Source organism: Penicillium daleae, assembly GCF_028827525.1.
Source record: "Penicillium daleae strain IBT 16125 chromosome Unknown utg000002l_segment0_segment0, whole genome shotgun sequence".
NCBI lineage: Eukaryota > Fungi > Ascomycota > Eurotiomycetes > Eurotiales > Aspergillaceae > Penicillium > Penicillium daleae.
Window position 1 is genome coordinate 2,167,419 of NW_026623150.1, and position 15,133 is coordinate 2,182,551.

The window sequence follows — 15,133 nt, forward strand, 5'->3', positions numbered from 1 at the left end:
GGGAGAACCAACCAAGGAGCGTGTGTACCAACCAGGGTTGAACTGGCGGGAATATCGACACGGCCAGGCACGGGGTTGAAAGTGACATTGCCACTCACTCTGCAGCTGGAAAAACCAAATGCCACTCACATTAGGCAGAATAACCAACATCGACTACTTTCTATCGTGTATACTTGCTACGAAGAATTGCTATAACGACACCCCCCATTTCCAAACCTACTGTAGTTAAAATTATTATATAGTCGCAGGAGAATTCGTCGCTAGTAGCACAATCTGCAGCAAAATCAGCGGCAGAATTAGTAGCATAATTATATAGTACCTTAGTGGGAATGTAGACATAGGCACGGCGTAGGTAGTAGACAGCAACCATCGTCAAAGAGGGCTGATGAGTATTAGAAGATGGTAAAACAACACATTGCTACGTATTCAAGGTCTCTTAAGAGCCAAAAAAAGCCACTTATTCACACTGACATTGCAATAAAAACAAAAACAATCATGGTATCCGTAGCATCTTTCGTATCGTAGCTCCAAGCATTAAAACAAAATAACCAAGCCCACTCCGACAACAAAACAAGATACCAAGAACAAGGGAAGTGAAATGGCCATGGGAATCAGGGCAATGAGATATACAGTAAAGTGGAACAGGGAAGGTTAAGAACAGAATGAAGAAAAGGGGCCGTCAGTCGTTTTGGGGCAGTGTGTATGCCACAGTCCCCCGGCCTGGGGGGTATGTACAACGGTCTGCACTTGAAAGAGGGGATGTGTATCCATCTAGGAAAATGAAGAAGAGGAAAAGAAAAAAAAATAGATGAAGAGTGGGAATGAAAAAAGTGTGAGAAAAGAAATGACTGCAGGACAATTATGCAGTGGTGGTAGCAGTCGAAGGAGCGGTCTGTTGCTGCTCCTCCGTGTCCACATCCTCCCCAGTCGTAGGAGGATTATAATAATTATTCGTCGAAGCATAAATCTCCCCCTTCTTGGTGATTGCATTGCGGAGTGAATCAATGTATGTGCGGAACTTGACAATCTCGCGCAGCAAGTACGACGATTTCCGTTCCCAGTTGGCCATGGCCTTGGCAGAATTGGGATGCCGTGGTGAAAAGGCCAGATTCATGGCTGGTCGCAGCTCGTTGTGCCGCTGGAGGTCGTCCTCGACGTTCTGCACATACGCCTGCAGAGCCTTGAGCTGGTCTTCTTCCGACTGGTGTGAGGCGACCATGCTCTGCTGTGGCGGACTCCAGTCGCTAATGTGCACCCGGTCCGCAGGTAGCCTGGGTCGAACAACTCCCTGGTGATCCAGGGAACTGCGGATTGAGCTTTGGATGCTGGGACGCGGGGCGCCGGAGGTTGGGGGTGGTGAGCGGCTCTCAGCGTGGATCAAGGCACTGTTGATGACGGCGTCACTCCAACCATACTCTATGTTGCTGATACCGCCCACCAAAGGCTCTTTGGAGAGTCGTGCACTCCAATAGTTGGCTGTCGAAACGAATTCCCGCACAATCTCCGGCGTCCCGGCTTGGAAGAGGTGGACGGCGCCGGTTGGTAGACTGAGAGCCCATACGTGAGGACGAGACTTGGAGTAACCTGGTGGCGGAAGGGCACTGGCGATAGTCTGGCGAAGCATGAACTTCCAAATCTCCTCGGCGTTCTCAGTCCAGTTACCACCTCCAACCACAACACCGCCACGCTGCTTAGCCTTCTGCCGCATAGACTTGGACGCATTGTTGAAAGAGAAGAGCCGCATCCAGCCCTGCTGGATAACAGCGAAGCACTCATTCCAATTACGGTCCTTGGCGCGCTTGTCCACCGCATCCAAGTGGTGCTTGTGCTTGACACTACCTTCTTTGGCCCAGGGCGCGCCGGCCAAGGCTAACGTCTCATCTTCAAGTAAGGGGGCGGTTGGCTCCTCGAAACTGTAGATAGACGTGGCAGTATCTTCACGAATAATAGCCTGACTCAGGGCATTGGCGAACCCAATCGATTGCTGGTACTCACCACGAGGATACTCGGAGCCAAATGAATCCACCGAGGCCGACGTGAACTTGCCCAGCGAATATTTGCTCCAGGTACTCGAAGCAGCCGGACTCCAGACAGAAGACTGATCATCTAGGCTGGTCCGGCTGGATCCCATTATGGATGCAGGATAGAGTCGTCCTCCGCGTGAACGGGGCTTAGATGACCACCGCGCGGCACCATGGCGCGAATCTGCCGAACGGCCACGAGGGAAGATATCCGAGCCACTCTTGCTGATGGTGCTGGGACTTCGGCGAAGGGTACCCGATGACGGAATCAGGAAATTGGTTGAGGACATACGTTTTACCTCTCTCTCTGGCGGAGCACCGTGGAGAGGAAGTCTCTCCTTTTGGATGGAAGAGTAGAAATCTTTCAAAACCGTCTCCACCTGCTGCTCCCATGCTCGCACCGTTCCCGTAAAGGGAGTATTGACCAATGGACCAGTATCAACGTCAGCGACGTTACGGCCAGTATTGTCATCCAAGGAGCCGCGAGCTACATCCTGTGGGAAGGTTTGAGAGCGAGCAGAGTTGGGTGCTGAGTGAAAAGATTCGGCGGCTGGTACCGTCTTGGATTTGTGAGGCCGCAAAGTCTCGAATCCTTCAGGTGCAGCATCCATGGCCACACGGTGAATAGTGGGCATGGTATTGCGAACGAATTGGGATTTGGTCATCTTTTGCTCAATGTCCGCCAAGTGTAGATCGGTGTTCAAAAGCAGGAGGGAATAGCAAATGGTATGAACAACGTCTATCAATTCGTCAGAGGGGAAATGTCTTGAACCAGTTTATACCATATTATTGACACTTACCTGTAGCTTTGAAGCCATGACTCGGGTTACAGTCACACCATCTGCATGAAAATGCATCCAACACCCGATCGACTTGTTGGGTCTCGCCCTTGAGCACCAATCGCTGACAGAGACTTCGAAGGGCGACAAGAATGTTCATGTTCGACCAGTTGTAGAGTCGCATGTACGCTTCCCGAACCATCGCCCGGTCAGGCTCACCAAGCCAAGCAGCTGCCGGCACATTACCAACCACCTGATTCTGACTATCGAAGAGGTTCCGTGCTTGTTCGCGATCAGACGCAGTAGGCCCTTCCTCGACGGCATCGCCAGGCCCGTTGGTCGGGGCCTCTTTGTCATCGGCGTCAATGGCAGCGTTGAGTTCCTCCGATTCAATGACTGGCGTGTTCGATGCAGTCAGATACTGCGATGCCTCTGATGCAGCAGGCGACCCAGGAACATTGCCGTCCGAGGGCAAAGGCAGCTTGCTCACACCTGTCAGAGTATCACGAGAAGAATCGGTCGGTGGTGCCATTTTCGTAGACACCCTTATGGTGCGAGAGGAATCCTCTGCAACAGGTGACAGCGACTTAGAGGGGTTGACGTTAGAGTTCTTTTCCTGCAAGGGGGACTCTGCAGAGGAGATTGACTCCACATCACCTGCTTTTCGGGCAGAGTCATTGGTACTCCGGCTATCTGCTAATGGCAAACGAGACTCCTGGCCGCGAGAAGAGCTTGGAGGCTGGAGCTTCTGTTTCGGCTTGGAGCTACCACCAGGAGCCGAGACACTTTCCCTTGGCTTTTGCGCCTGCAGCGAGGCTGACTCGATAGACTGAGGCTCCTCTTTGCGGCTTTCTTTGCGGGATTCTTTGCGATCCGTATTGGCTGGTGCGCCAGCTTCGTCCAGATATTGATTCATAATCTGGCGCAAGCTGCTTACGGGACTTGATGCTGGCTTCACCGTATCCAGATTTGAAGGGGACAGCTCTTGAGGCACCTTGATCGGGGGTGGGACGGGTTCAGCTATAGACTTCTTACGCCGGCGGAAGAAGGATGACTTTGCTTCACCACTTGAGGAGGCCCTTTTCGGGCAGCAGGAGTAGGTGTGGCAGCTACTGCGCTCTTTGGAGGCTGCTGCTGGGACTGCTGTCCTTGTTGCTGTTCCCGTTTAAGATTGGCGGTCGTACTGATTGACTCCTTGGTTTCTTTCTCCGGGAAATATGAGTTGTCGTCCATATGAGAATTGGGAGACTCCGCCGGAGACGTAATCTTTGATGATCCACCAAACACACGACGGAAAAATCCTGGACGCTCTTTGATTGTGTTGGTGGTAGCGGCGGCAGAGGTGCTCAGATTTGCCGTGATTATGGTGTTCGTGATCGTGGCTGTCGGTTCAGGCTGAGGGAAAGCTAGTTTGTTATATGATATTGTTGGGCTAGGAGCAGGCGGGTCCAAAGATGCCGGAATGGTCGGCGGAAGATCAAGGTCTGTATCGCCCAGGAAATCGTTGTCTCGGGTTTTGAGGGCCCCGGTACCAATGTTCTCGGGGCGGTTCTTTCGGACCTGAGGTGCATTGGATGATTTCACGGTAGCATTGGGAGTCTTATAGTCGTAGAGTTTGCGTGGGCCAGCTGGTACACTAGGGGTTGGAGCCGCATCATCGTCATATAGGAACGAGTCCTGGCCTCGGCCATGGTCTGCATATGGAATGTAGGCTTTCTTGGGCCCACAGTCAAAACTCTCTGACCGGCGATCTCGGCCATCCGAGTCCGCACGACCTCTGGGCAAGGCATATGAATAATCTGCGTTAGAGGCGCTTCCCTTGCTTCCTTTCCGAACGTCATTTGCTCTCGGCAAAGTGCCTCCTCTGGAACCCATTGCATCTCGGCCACGGGTGCTGCTCGTTCTCCTCGGCGCAGTTTGATGATTTGAACTGCTGTTGCTTCGTCGACCTTTGGAGGTGATGGTCGCATAACGACTGCTACTACTGTCGTCATAACCAAAGTCCGCTTCGGAAGACATTGAGGAGGAGAATGTATGGCCGCGATAGCGACCCTGTAGTTCATTCTCGAAGGCGGAGTTGAAGAGTCGATAATCGTCCAGCACCGAAGATCCGGGTGCGTCAAATTGATCGAGGGAGAGGAGCATGTTGTCTACGATGGAGGTGCGGGCAGCATGTTTGGGCGACAAAGACAGGTCGTGAGGGTCCCGCTCGTCGCCCGAGTCGCTGGCACTGCGCGCATTCCCGCCCGGGAAGGCATCACGGATCGATGGACGGGTAGGGTAGCCACGCTTGGGCCGATATTTTGCGGTTTGAGAGGGAGGAGTGCGAGGTGGAGAATTGGAAGGGTATACGCCGCGTTGTTGGGACATTGTCGCGCTGGCGAGTGAAGTCAGTACCAGTTGGTCATTGGGGTGAGAGTCCATCAATTGTTGGTTCAGGGTTCAGGAGAGCGGATTTTGGGGCACACTTGGACACGGGGAAATGGCGGGAGAAAAAAGATTGTGAATGGCAGCCACGTACCAGTAATGCCCAAAGGCTTAAGCAGAGCGTAGCGTTTGTTGCCCGAATGGCCCAGCGAGTGGGATGTGCCGGTCAACGACCAAGAATGTCGTCGCACGTTCGGACGAATTGAAGCACGGAGGTGGTCTCAGTCGGTCATCGCATGTCCAGGGGCCAAGTCAGGGGGAGCAATTGCAGCGCGGCTGCGTACAGGGAGAGAAGTGCGAGGTACCGATTGAGAATTGGGCTGAAAGGCCGTGATGGTGGTGGTGACAAGACAAAAAAGCCCAAGAGGAGAGAAGATCAGAAGAACCCGGGGGCGGGACGAACTCCTGAACGGGGGGGGCTTTGACCTGCCGAAGTAGTGGACCGGTGGAACTCGACTACCGAACTTGCAATCTTGTTGTTCGAGGATAATTGTTCACAGAAAATAAACAGACTCCGTACTGAGTGTTGAGTGTTGGATGGAGGGTAAAAGAAAGTATGGTGTACGGAATCCAGTGCTGTCGGGTGGACTGAGAAATCGGGCCAACCTGAAGCAGATGCGAAACAGGGGCATTTATCTACGAAACCGTCGGGATGCGGACTCTTCATCTCTGGTCTGTACGGTATGTACGCATATGTACAAGTTTGATTTGAAGAGACGGTTAATTAATTCTTCAATGTACAGGGCACTTGTTCCGAATAGGCAAATGTCAGGGTCCTCTCTAGCTGGGATTACTGTACTTTGAATCTATTTCCTCGTCTATACTTTGTACTCCGATTCTTTTTCAGGGGCTTATGCGCTGGCGGGATCTTGGCTGTCAGGTACAGCACACTCCGGACTCCTCCATATTAATAAGTATACCAAGTAAGTAACTTACAGTAGATTGTACATTCTACTGTACATACATGAAAGTATATATTCCTTCGAAAAGACGGTGAAGGCCTCGAGTTGATCATACATGGCTCTTTGCCACCATTCGTCGGGCTTTCTTCTGACCTCTCTCCTCTTGTTCCTCGATGCTTATTGCGAGTCGATCCGAATGGAAAGACCCTTGGTGGATCCTCACGGTGGAGACCTCGTCTTGGTCTTTCTTCTTGTACTTGGTCAATGCGGGATTCCTGATCATCGTAGAAATGCCGGACCCGCGCCATGTCTCGTTTCTCATGCCCACGTAATTCTGGAACTTTTGAGTTTTTTGGTGTGCTGAATCTGCAATGCAGCGCTGATGCAGGTCAAGCGATGTGATGCATCGGTCGCGAGTCCACACGATCGGCAGTGGTCGCCTTAACTCTGTTTCTCCGCACAATCGATGGATCGATCGCAGATTCAACATCCAACTGGGCAGTATTGTATCTGGCTAATAGAGTGATTGAGTACATCTCGAGTTGTTTCCTTCCAAGAACACCTCCCCACACCCTTTTTGACAAAGGGGAACCAGCCGTGCCGCATATTATACTTTTCGGGGCTTCTATCCGACGGCTTACTCTGCATCTCGTATATCTCTGTATGCTCGATCTATGCCCGCTATGTTATCTATCTTCCTTTTTCTTGACTAAAAGTTTCTTCCAGTGAGCTGAAGAATTGAATCACGATGAGATCCATCGATCGAGCCATCGCGTGATTAAGGCGTCCACCATAGTAAACAATAGTATACCTTCGAACCTAGTATATTACATACTGATGTGTATTAGCCATATTAGACTAGACTGTAGGATGAGAAGGTGACAAGAAAGATGGATCATCACGAATCTTTTTCGCAGTCTATCAATATGGATTGCCATCAACATGTCAATCACCCCATCTACAGAGGCATTTAGACTTTCCCTTTCTGCCTCAGGTGTCTTGTACCTGGCCAGTACCCACGTGATCCCGCCGATGACATAACCGACCAACACGTCGACGAGTACCTGAACTCCGTACGCCGAAACCCTCCCCGTCAAGCTCCATGATCCCCGGCTCTTAATCAGTCTGACCAGTTCAGATCCCGGGCCGTGCAAAAAGAACCCACAAAAAAAGATGAACCCGCACATCTCTGTCCCCCGCCAACATGCCGGTCCCGCCAATTTCGGGTCTACGCCCAGCCGCGGATCCAACGTGCGCATGCCGCGCTTCTTCAAGAGGTAAGGCCCTATACAGCCTCGAGCTGGAGGTGGAGATGTCTCTGTCCCCGTGGGGATATAGGGGTATGTGTGACTGATGAACCTGCTATGTATAGACTCTTCAAGTTCCCCCAGATGGACTTTGAAATGGCCATTTGGGAAATGACCTCCTTGTTGATTGCGCCGAAGAAGGTCTTCAAGTCCATATACTATCATGTAAGATGATTCTCCCAAACTGCCCGGAGCTGGATATCTTGCCGCTGCTATTGTTCATAATGACCTATACTAACGACATTCTGCCACTGACAGAAACGTGAGTCGTGCCGCACTTCAATCCCAACTACTCAATTCCATTCCATCAACGCTGTCCCTCGTTTCGCTCCAATAACGCACCCTTCTCTTCCCATCCTAATACTAACACAAACTATCCAGAAACAAAAAACACATGGCACCGCCCCGACCCATCCTTCACCTACCTCCTCTCCTTCTTCCTCCTCGTCACAGCCCTCGCCTGGGGGCTAGCATACTACCCCTCCTTCGGCGGGATCATGCACCTCTCGTTCTCCTTCATCTTCGTCCACTTCATCGGCTCCTCCCTCCTAATCTCCACAATCGGCTACTTCTCCATCGGCCGACTCTTCGGCCCCAACGGCGCCGCCGCCTCTCTAACCGGTCTCCGCGGCTCTCGCGCCCGCCGCCGCGGCGCAGCACAGGGTCTCTTCGTGCAACCGGGTGAAAAGGACCAACTCGAATTCGGATACTGCTTCGACGTCTCGAATCGGGCCTTTTTCCCACTGTATTTGCATCTGTACGTAGTGCAGTTTTTGCTCTTGCCGTTGTTGACGCGCTCGCCGAGTAACTTCCTCGCGACTTTCTTGGGGAATTCGCTTTATTTGTCTGCCTTGGTTTATTACACGTACATTACCTTTTTGGGATATAATGCGCTGCCCTTTTTGCATAATACGGAGCTTTTGTTGGTGCCTATTTTGGTGTTTGCCGTTTTGTGGTTGGTCTCTTTGATTACTGGATGGGGGATTGTGATGGAGGGAAGGTTTGTGGAGGGTTTGTTTTGGGGGATTCCAGACAAGCAGGGCTAACCCCCAAGTTGATGCTGTGCTTTTTCGACTTGACTGGGGGTTTGCTTGGTACGTTCCTCGAGCTAACCCTGTGTATGAATCTTGTTTTTTTTTTCCATCTGTTCTCGTGGCTTGTTCTCTTGGCTATGCATTGGAAAAGAGTACGAGAGTATGCGTTTTGTCGTTTTGCGAGGGAATGGCGTTCTGTACATGATCTTGTTCTCTTTCTCCTCTTGTCTACAGGACTGGGCATAGTTCTTGTCTTGGCGTGTGATATAGACCAAAATATCGAAAATGCCTTTGAAAAGTTCAAAAAACATACTCCATCTCGGTTCGAAGGTTGTACTGCTATTCCTGAGAACTCAAGCTGAACTTCACATCATGGGAAGTCAATCCACATGGATCGCGGGTTGGATTTACCAGCCAGTGCCCTGATGCCTATCCAAACAGCTACATGTCCTTTCCTTGACTTTGATCGGATCCTTGCCTACAGAATAAATACCACAAATTATAGCCAGATACCAGCTTCATCGCTTTCACCAGATCTTTCCGCATATCCCGGGAATCTTAGACAGTCCGGGCAATTGTCTCCTCGATATAGCATTTAAAGCACCATAATGATATGATTCAGGAGGTCATGTACACTGATATACACCCCTAGGTATAAATCATTCCTCATGTAATTGGTAATCCATCAAGATCCCTACAACTCCAAATATCCCATCCTCACAAACACTCACATCCTCCTCCAGCTTCCTTCCCCTCAACCCATCCTCCACTTAAATCACTCCACTTCACTTCTTCCCCCCCCTTCTTCGCCTTCCCCAAAGCCGCAAGCCTCAACTTCTCCTCCCGCTCCTTCACACCCGCCGCCTTCTCCCTCGCAAGCTCCTCCTTCTCCTCCTTCTCCGCCAACTTCCTCAACCGCTCCGTCTCCCTCTGCTCCCGAATAATCGCCAACCGCGCCAAATCAGCCCGCGCCTCGTCCGTCTTCCCCTCCGCGTGAAGCTTCAGATACCGCTCCCGCGCCTGCTGCGCCTCGATGGCTTCGCGCTCGCGCCGCGAGAGCTGCGAGATATCCTTCACGGGCTTTTTGCGGGGCTGGCTGTCGACTTCGCTGGGTTTGGCTAGTTGGGAGCGTGATTTGGCGCTGTGGTTTGGGTTCGCGGGGAGGTCGGTTTCGGCTTCGGCTTCGGAGCCCGAGGAGGCGGAGTCTGTGTCGGAGGGGGGGCAGGTCGCCTGGTTGGGCGGGGGGCTTTGCCGCGTCTGGCGATGGCGGCTTGCTTTTTGGCTTTTGCTGCGGCGCGGCGGGCTTCGCGGTTTAGGTCGCTGGCTGTTGCGGGTTCTTGGGTGCTACTGCTGGGTCCGGCGGTGGGGGCTTCGGAGGAGGATTCTTCTGCTGAGCTTTCCTCGGAGGAGGATTCTTCTTCGCTGGAGGTGGGGATTTCATCGTCTTGTTCCTGTAAATGCGGAGGGTTGTGTTAGTTGTGCGAGGTTGGATGGAGATTGAGCTTCAGGTTGGTCTGGATCTTCATGGCTTGGGAGACGTACGCGCCAGAGCCCGACTGGGTTCCCGTCCTTGTCGGTGGGCTGGAGATCACGGCTGAACTTTTTGCCTCCTGTCATTCCTTGGTGAGCTTCTTGGGCCTTGAAGGGCTGTGATGCGCGCTTTGCACGCGACCATACCTCCTCGTGTAGGCTTGGAGAACTTTCCTCCACGACCGCGGGGTGCCATGTTGGAGTGTGCGGGTATGTAGTGTGTAGTGGATAGGTGAGAAAGGACGTAGTCTTGCGGTGTATATGCTATCACAGAGCAATTGGGTTATGGCAGTGTTGCTGTTGTCTCGAGTCAGAGCTGGTTTTGAGTCACAGTTGGGACTTGGGAGCATGCAGGGCATACACCGCAGAAATAGAGGGGCAAAGTCCCCCGGAAGAAAGAAATCCCTCCACTGTAAACCTCTTCTCTCCACCGATCATGTGCCCCTTCAGAGATTGGAAGGGTCCTGGTTGGTGTGCTAATCTTTGCTCTATTTTTGACTTTAAATTCTAGAAGGGGATTCGAAACGAGAGAAAATTGATAATACAGTACTCCGTACCTTTATTCAGATTATATCACAAGTCGGAGGACTGTAGTGCGAATCGCGGACCTTTTCATCTCCGTCTACGGACGTACGAGCATCATGCCGACCGTGCTATATCTGGTTCCTAGTATGGCCTATCGATAGATGTAGTGATCACAAATGACAAGATATCTAGTATAGTAACGTCTAATGTAAAGGGGAAAATCGGAATGAGAGATATTTGTCCAGACCAATGATCAATGGCCGATACTGGTGCCCGGAATGAATTGTCCCTCTATGGGCTGCAAGAGGACCTGGCGGGCTTTACCGAACACTTGCCGGAGAACTACATGCACGGACAACATTCCGGGGATTAGGCCCCGGGGGCAGGAGAAATGTACATGACCAGTACTTCAACATTCTAGATGACTATATCTAGTCTGTTGACTCAATTTGGTATTTTCCTTGCAAGCAGAGATTCGATGTCTGAGAAGCACCATGTCCAACCGAACCGTTATTTAGAAAATATAGCCCCCACACAGCCACACATGGGAATTTAGAGCCCAGAACCTTGTTTCCCATTTTGAAAGTTCAAGTTGATAACGGATTCGAGATCAATGAGAGCAATTACAATCCAGAAATGTTGAGCAGGGCAACAAAATGTTCAACGTGGGGCTCGTGCTGGATACGCCGTACCTGCCTAGTCACTTCGATCGATAAAAGCATAGAGAACGGACCTGAGAAATCTGCACATAAGCGTGTATTGTGTCATCTTCAGGAGTCCAACAGCTGTCAAATCACAGGCATGATACAACCCTTGCCCTGATCGACCCTTGTGGAGCCAGATCTGTGTACGGAGTAGTCACGCTGGAGTTGGAGTTTTTCATCTCACGTTCCACACAGAGTAGGAACTGCCAGCATGCTTTCTCCCACAGGGAAAGGAGCTCCAGCCTGTGGTAGATGGATTCGAGAAATGCTAGGGCACTTGAACAGTCCACGTCCTAAACGAACCATTCGTGCTCAATGGGCGTTATGAGTCAATGCTCCATTTTTCAAGCACGGTGGGTACATGAGATTGGGTGGAGAACCAGTTGCTCTGGGAGTGTCTGAAGCTCTCTCTGCCTTTTCGTGGACAGAAAAAAAAAATATCAAGCAAACACTTCTATCGTATGGAAGCTATTGAGGGCCACAATCGCTCATAACAATTCTTCAGCTGCTAAACATTATTCTACTGAGAGGGCTGCAAGGGAAGCAAGGCGCCTGGAATGAGTGAAATGTTAACAAACCTTTTCCCAGCCCAGCTCGGCAGTTCTCCCACTGACCTGCCTGTCAGGGTTAATGTATACTCTAGCTTCGAATGGCTTAGCGCCAAAAGGACGAATCGGCAATGTTCATGGCAACGCTTGGCTGAAATCAACGAGGTCGAATTTGGCGTCTAGATCGGCAAATCTGCGCCAGCGATGGCGTGCTTGACGAGCGGCCGCTAGTTCAAGAACATACAAAACCACCGGAATCGCCTCAACGAGTTTACGTCGGAACTACAACGGTTGTCGAGTTAAATGGTCCATTCATTGCTATCGACCATGTCTGTCCCTAATGAAAAATCCACAGAGACCGTCGAGGCGACAGAAACGCCCGCGGTCGTACAGTCCGAGTCTAAGAACTATGGGGGCGTCCAATCTTCTGTGGGGGAAGTCCGTCAGAAATGGTACCAGTGGTTTGCACCCACCGACACTCCGGCTGAGCGACGGTTGATCCTTAAGCTGGACGGGTTGATCATCGTGTTTGTGTTTCTGGCCAACTGGGCCAAGGTTCTGGATTCGTCGGCGACCAGCACGGCATATGTGAGTGGGATGAAGGAGGACCTCAAGTTATATGGAAATCAGTTGAATTATCTCAACACCATCTATATGGTCGGCTTCATCACCATGCAAATTCCCTTGACTCTCCTGGTAAGTCATGTCCAGTACTACAAAATGTGCAAACGAACGTATGAATTAACCAGTTCGTTGTACAGATGACCCGCTGCCCTGTGAATTATTTCCTGCCAGCTGCTGATCTCTTCTGGGGAGTCTTCACGCTGGCGCAATACAAAGCTTCAAATGTGACCCAGCTCTATGCTCTGCGTTTCTTCGTAGGAGCCCTCGGTGGCTTCTTCTTCCCCGCCGTCCAATGGTACTTGGGGAGCTGGTACAAGCGCTCCGAACTTTCTCGCCGAGGAGCTATCTTCTTCATCGCCAGTCAAGTTGGCAGCATGAGCTCTGGCTATATCCAAGCCGGAGCTTATGCGCGACTGGACGGACGATATGGCATCGAAGGATGGCGATGGCTCTACATTATTTGTTTTGCGTGCACTATTCCGATCGCTTTCCTCGGTCTATGCCTGTTGCCGAGTACGCCGGACAGGTGCAACTCGCGATTCTTGAGCGCGGATGAGATTCGATTGGCGCAGGAGCGAATGGCTTCTGAGAATCGGGAAGCTCGTCAGCCGTTCACTCTGCCTCGGATTCTGGAGATCTTGAAGAGTTGGAGGCTTTGGGTGTTGGTTTCGTTTGCGTTTTTCTTCTCGCAGGCTGATGGAGTTTCTTCGAATAGCGGCCTCCCGCTGTGGCTCAAGGCTGAGGGGTATTCAGTTGAAAGCATCAACGCTATTACTACGGTGTCGCCCGCTGTGACTATTGTAGCTTCGGTTGTGTGCGGTGTTCTTTCGGACGTCTATGACACAAAGGCGAGCTTGATTGCAGTTACTGCGTTGCTGAATATCTTTGCTTGCATCGTTCTGGCGATTTGGAACGTCCCTGTTGGCCTTAAATTCTTCGCGTTCTTCCTTTCTGGAACGGCGGATGGAATCGCGGCGATCATCTATGCCTGGGCGAATGAGATTTGTGCACATAGCGCTGAGGAGCGTGCGCTCGTCATCAGTGCGATGAATACTATCGGAAACACCTTTGGAGCATGGATTCCTCTCTTGTAAGTTCTTCGACTCATCCTCATTATGGCAGATTGCTAACCCTTCTCTCAATTCAGTGTCTGGAAGACCGTCGATGCACCGCGGTATCTCATCGGTTATAACTGGACAATTGCCCTTGATGTGTGCATGCTTGTTATGCTCGCCGTGCTGAGACATTTCTGGATTCGCGAGCAGAAACGGGCTCGGAGTTAGATGTTAGAACTGGGACAATGTGGCTGGGGAGTAAATGTTTATATCATGACTATTATACTAAACTCGATTCAATAATTTTTAGTTAAGCTTTTTCGTTTACCGAGACGGGCGCGAGATACTAAGAGCAGACGATAAGGTTAAAAGCAAGCCATAAACAAGTATGTGGATATTGGAGATGAGGTTCCCAAAGTATACCCGGGATGATGAAAACTATCAAACGTCGAGATTCAAACAGTGAGACTCAGTTGCCTTTCGGATTACAGAACCCCAGCTGTTTGCAGATTGTTGTGCATAGTCTCTTTGGCTCTCTGATCCTCTCCTGGCAGTGCATCTTCGGGCCTGTACATATAAGCGTAGGCGAATTGCAACACGAGAGAGCCAAGCGTGACGAAGCTGCCGCCAGTCAGCAGGATGCACATGAGCATGTATTGTTTCAGAGAATACTAACAATGCAATGAAGCTAAATGCTTCTGCGGCATATTTCCGGCTACACACCGTCTCCCCGTTCCACCGTGAGATGGTGCAGCTGACTCGGTTGAAATTCTGGGCGAGGAAGATGAACGCAGTGAGCCACCTAGAGGGGATGATATTTAACATGGGATTGCCTTGGTAGATTCAACAAAGGACTAACTCACAGGTAAGAGAGCGCCATGTCGGTAAAGTACAAAGGCAATACGTGCCATCTTCGGGTTCTGGTAATGCAGCTAGCCCCAGTGGACAAGGCGAACGCGACAGGAGTTAAGACAGCCTAGAAATAATCAGAAATGACCCATTTGAAGGATTTTTGTGATTCAGGAATACTTACGACGACAAGAGCAAATATCACTGTCAGCGTTTTGGTCCCTTGAACTGCCCAGGCCGTAATGCCCAGCACAATGAGGGCGCTCAAACACTGAATGAAGTGCGCGATAAGAGTCACTATTCCGAGAGGATGGCTGTGAAAACTTGACATTTTTCCGAGTCGAGATGTTTTATTCTTTATCTTTTCTTTCAGAAGATAGAGGAGTTGTAGTTGGGAAAATGCTCCTGAAGCAAGATGACATGTTTTGTCGGAACTTGACTCACGTAAAATGTATGATCTCACCACATCTGTCCAGGTCCACAGGTAGAATAATACCACGCCACAACCGAGCAAGCCGGCCAGAAGTCTGGTTCAGAAAAAAGTATTAATATGGTATTCTGTCTGCAATGCAAAATAAATAACTGTTGGGAAGAAAAGTTGCCATTCTCGCGACCAGCAGGTTGAGAAATCAGCTTTCTAGATATGAGACTTCATCGTCACCGAACCCAGAAAGAACCCAGCTCCGGGCATCCCCGGTCTTAATAACAGCTGGAACTCATAAGTAAAGCCTCAAAGGACTTGTATGATGCACTATCGAACTGACCTTTCTCCAAGGCCGTCCGATACCTAGCAGACGCCCAGTATATCGTATGCTATCAAAGCGATCC

The 15,133-nt window shown here is 50.8% G+C and overlaps 5 protein-coding genes across 5 annotated transcripts; 2 read left to right on the top strand and 3 right to left on the bottom strand.

Annotated features, from left to right (window-relative positions):
• Positions 1 to 859: 859 nt before the first annotated feature.
• On the bottom strand, positions 860 to 5,224 carry N7458_001795 (Sec7 domain protein; the record flags this gene model as incomplete). The annotated part of the gene is made up of 3 exons (XM_056905178.1): positions 860 to 2,760; positions 2,822 to 3,794; positions 3,836 to 5,224. The coding sequence occupies 3 exons, from the start codon at positions 5,222 to 5,224 to the stop codon at positions 860 to 862; spliced, it is 4,263 nt and encodes a 1,420-aa protein (XP_056769285.1).
• Positions 5,225 to 7,269: 2,045 nt separating this feature from the next.
• On the top strand, positions 7,270 to 8,482 carry N7458_001796 (unc-50 family protein; the record flags this gene model as incomplete). The annotated part of the gene is made up of 3 exons (XM_056905179.1): positions 7,270 to 7,406; positions 7,468 to 7,469; positions 7,704 to 8,482. Coding segments are annotated over 3 exons (918 nt in total), but the record flags the coding sequence as incomplete, so codon positions are not given.
• A 720-nt stretch (positions 8,483 to 9,202) lies between these two features.
• Positions 9,203 to 10,196, bottom strand: N7458_001797 (PDGFA associated 1 family protein; the record flags this gene model as incomplete). Its single annotated transcript, XM_056905180.1, has 4 exons — positions 9,203 to 9,675; positions 9,819 to 9,921; positions 10,013 to 10,080; positions 10,148 to 10,196. Coding segments are annotated over 4 exons (693 nt in total), but the record flags the coding sequence as incomplete, so codon positions are not given.
• Positions 10,197 to 12,104: 1,908 nt separating this feature from the next.
• N7458_001798 (uncharacterized protein) lies at positions 12,105 to 13,684 on the top strand (the record flags this gene model as incomplete). Its single annotated transcript, XM_056905181.1, has 3 exons — positions 12,105 to 12,473; positions 12,539 to 13,491; positions 13,549 to 13,684. 3 exons carry the CDS (start codon positions 12,105 to 12,107, stop codon positions 13,682 to 13,684), a joined length of 1,458 nt encoding a protein of 485 aa, XP_056769288.1.
• Positions 13,685 to 14,074: 390 nt separating this feature from the next.
• On the bottom strand, positions 14,075 to 14,636 carry N7458_001799 (MARVEL domain-containing protein; the record flags this gene model as incomplete). Its single annotated transcript, XM_056905182.1, has 3 exons — positions 14,075 to 14,258; positions 14,320 to 14,432; positions 14,490 to 14,636. Coding segments are annotated over 3 exons (444 nt in total), but the record flags the coding sequence as incomplete, so codon positions are not given.
• Positions 14,637 to 15,133: the final 497 nt, after the last annotated feature.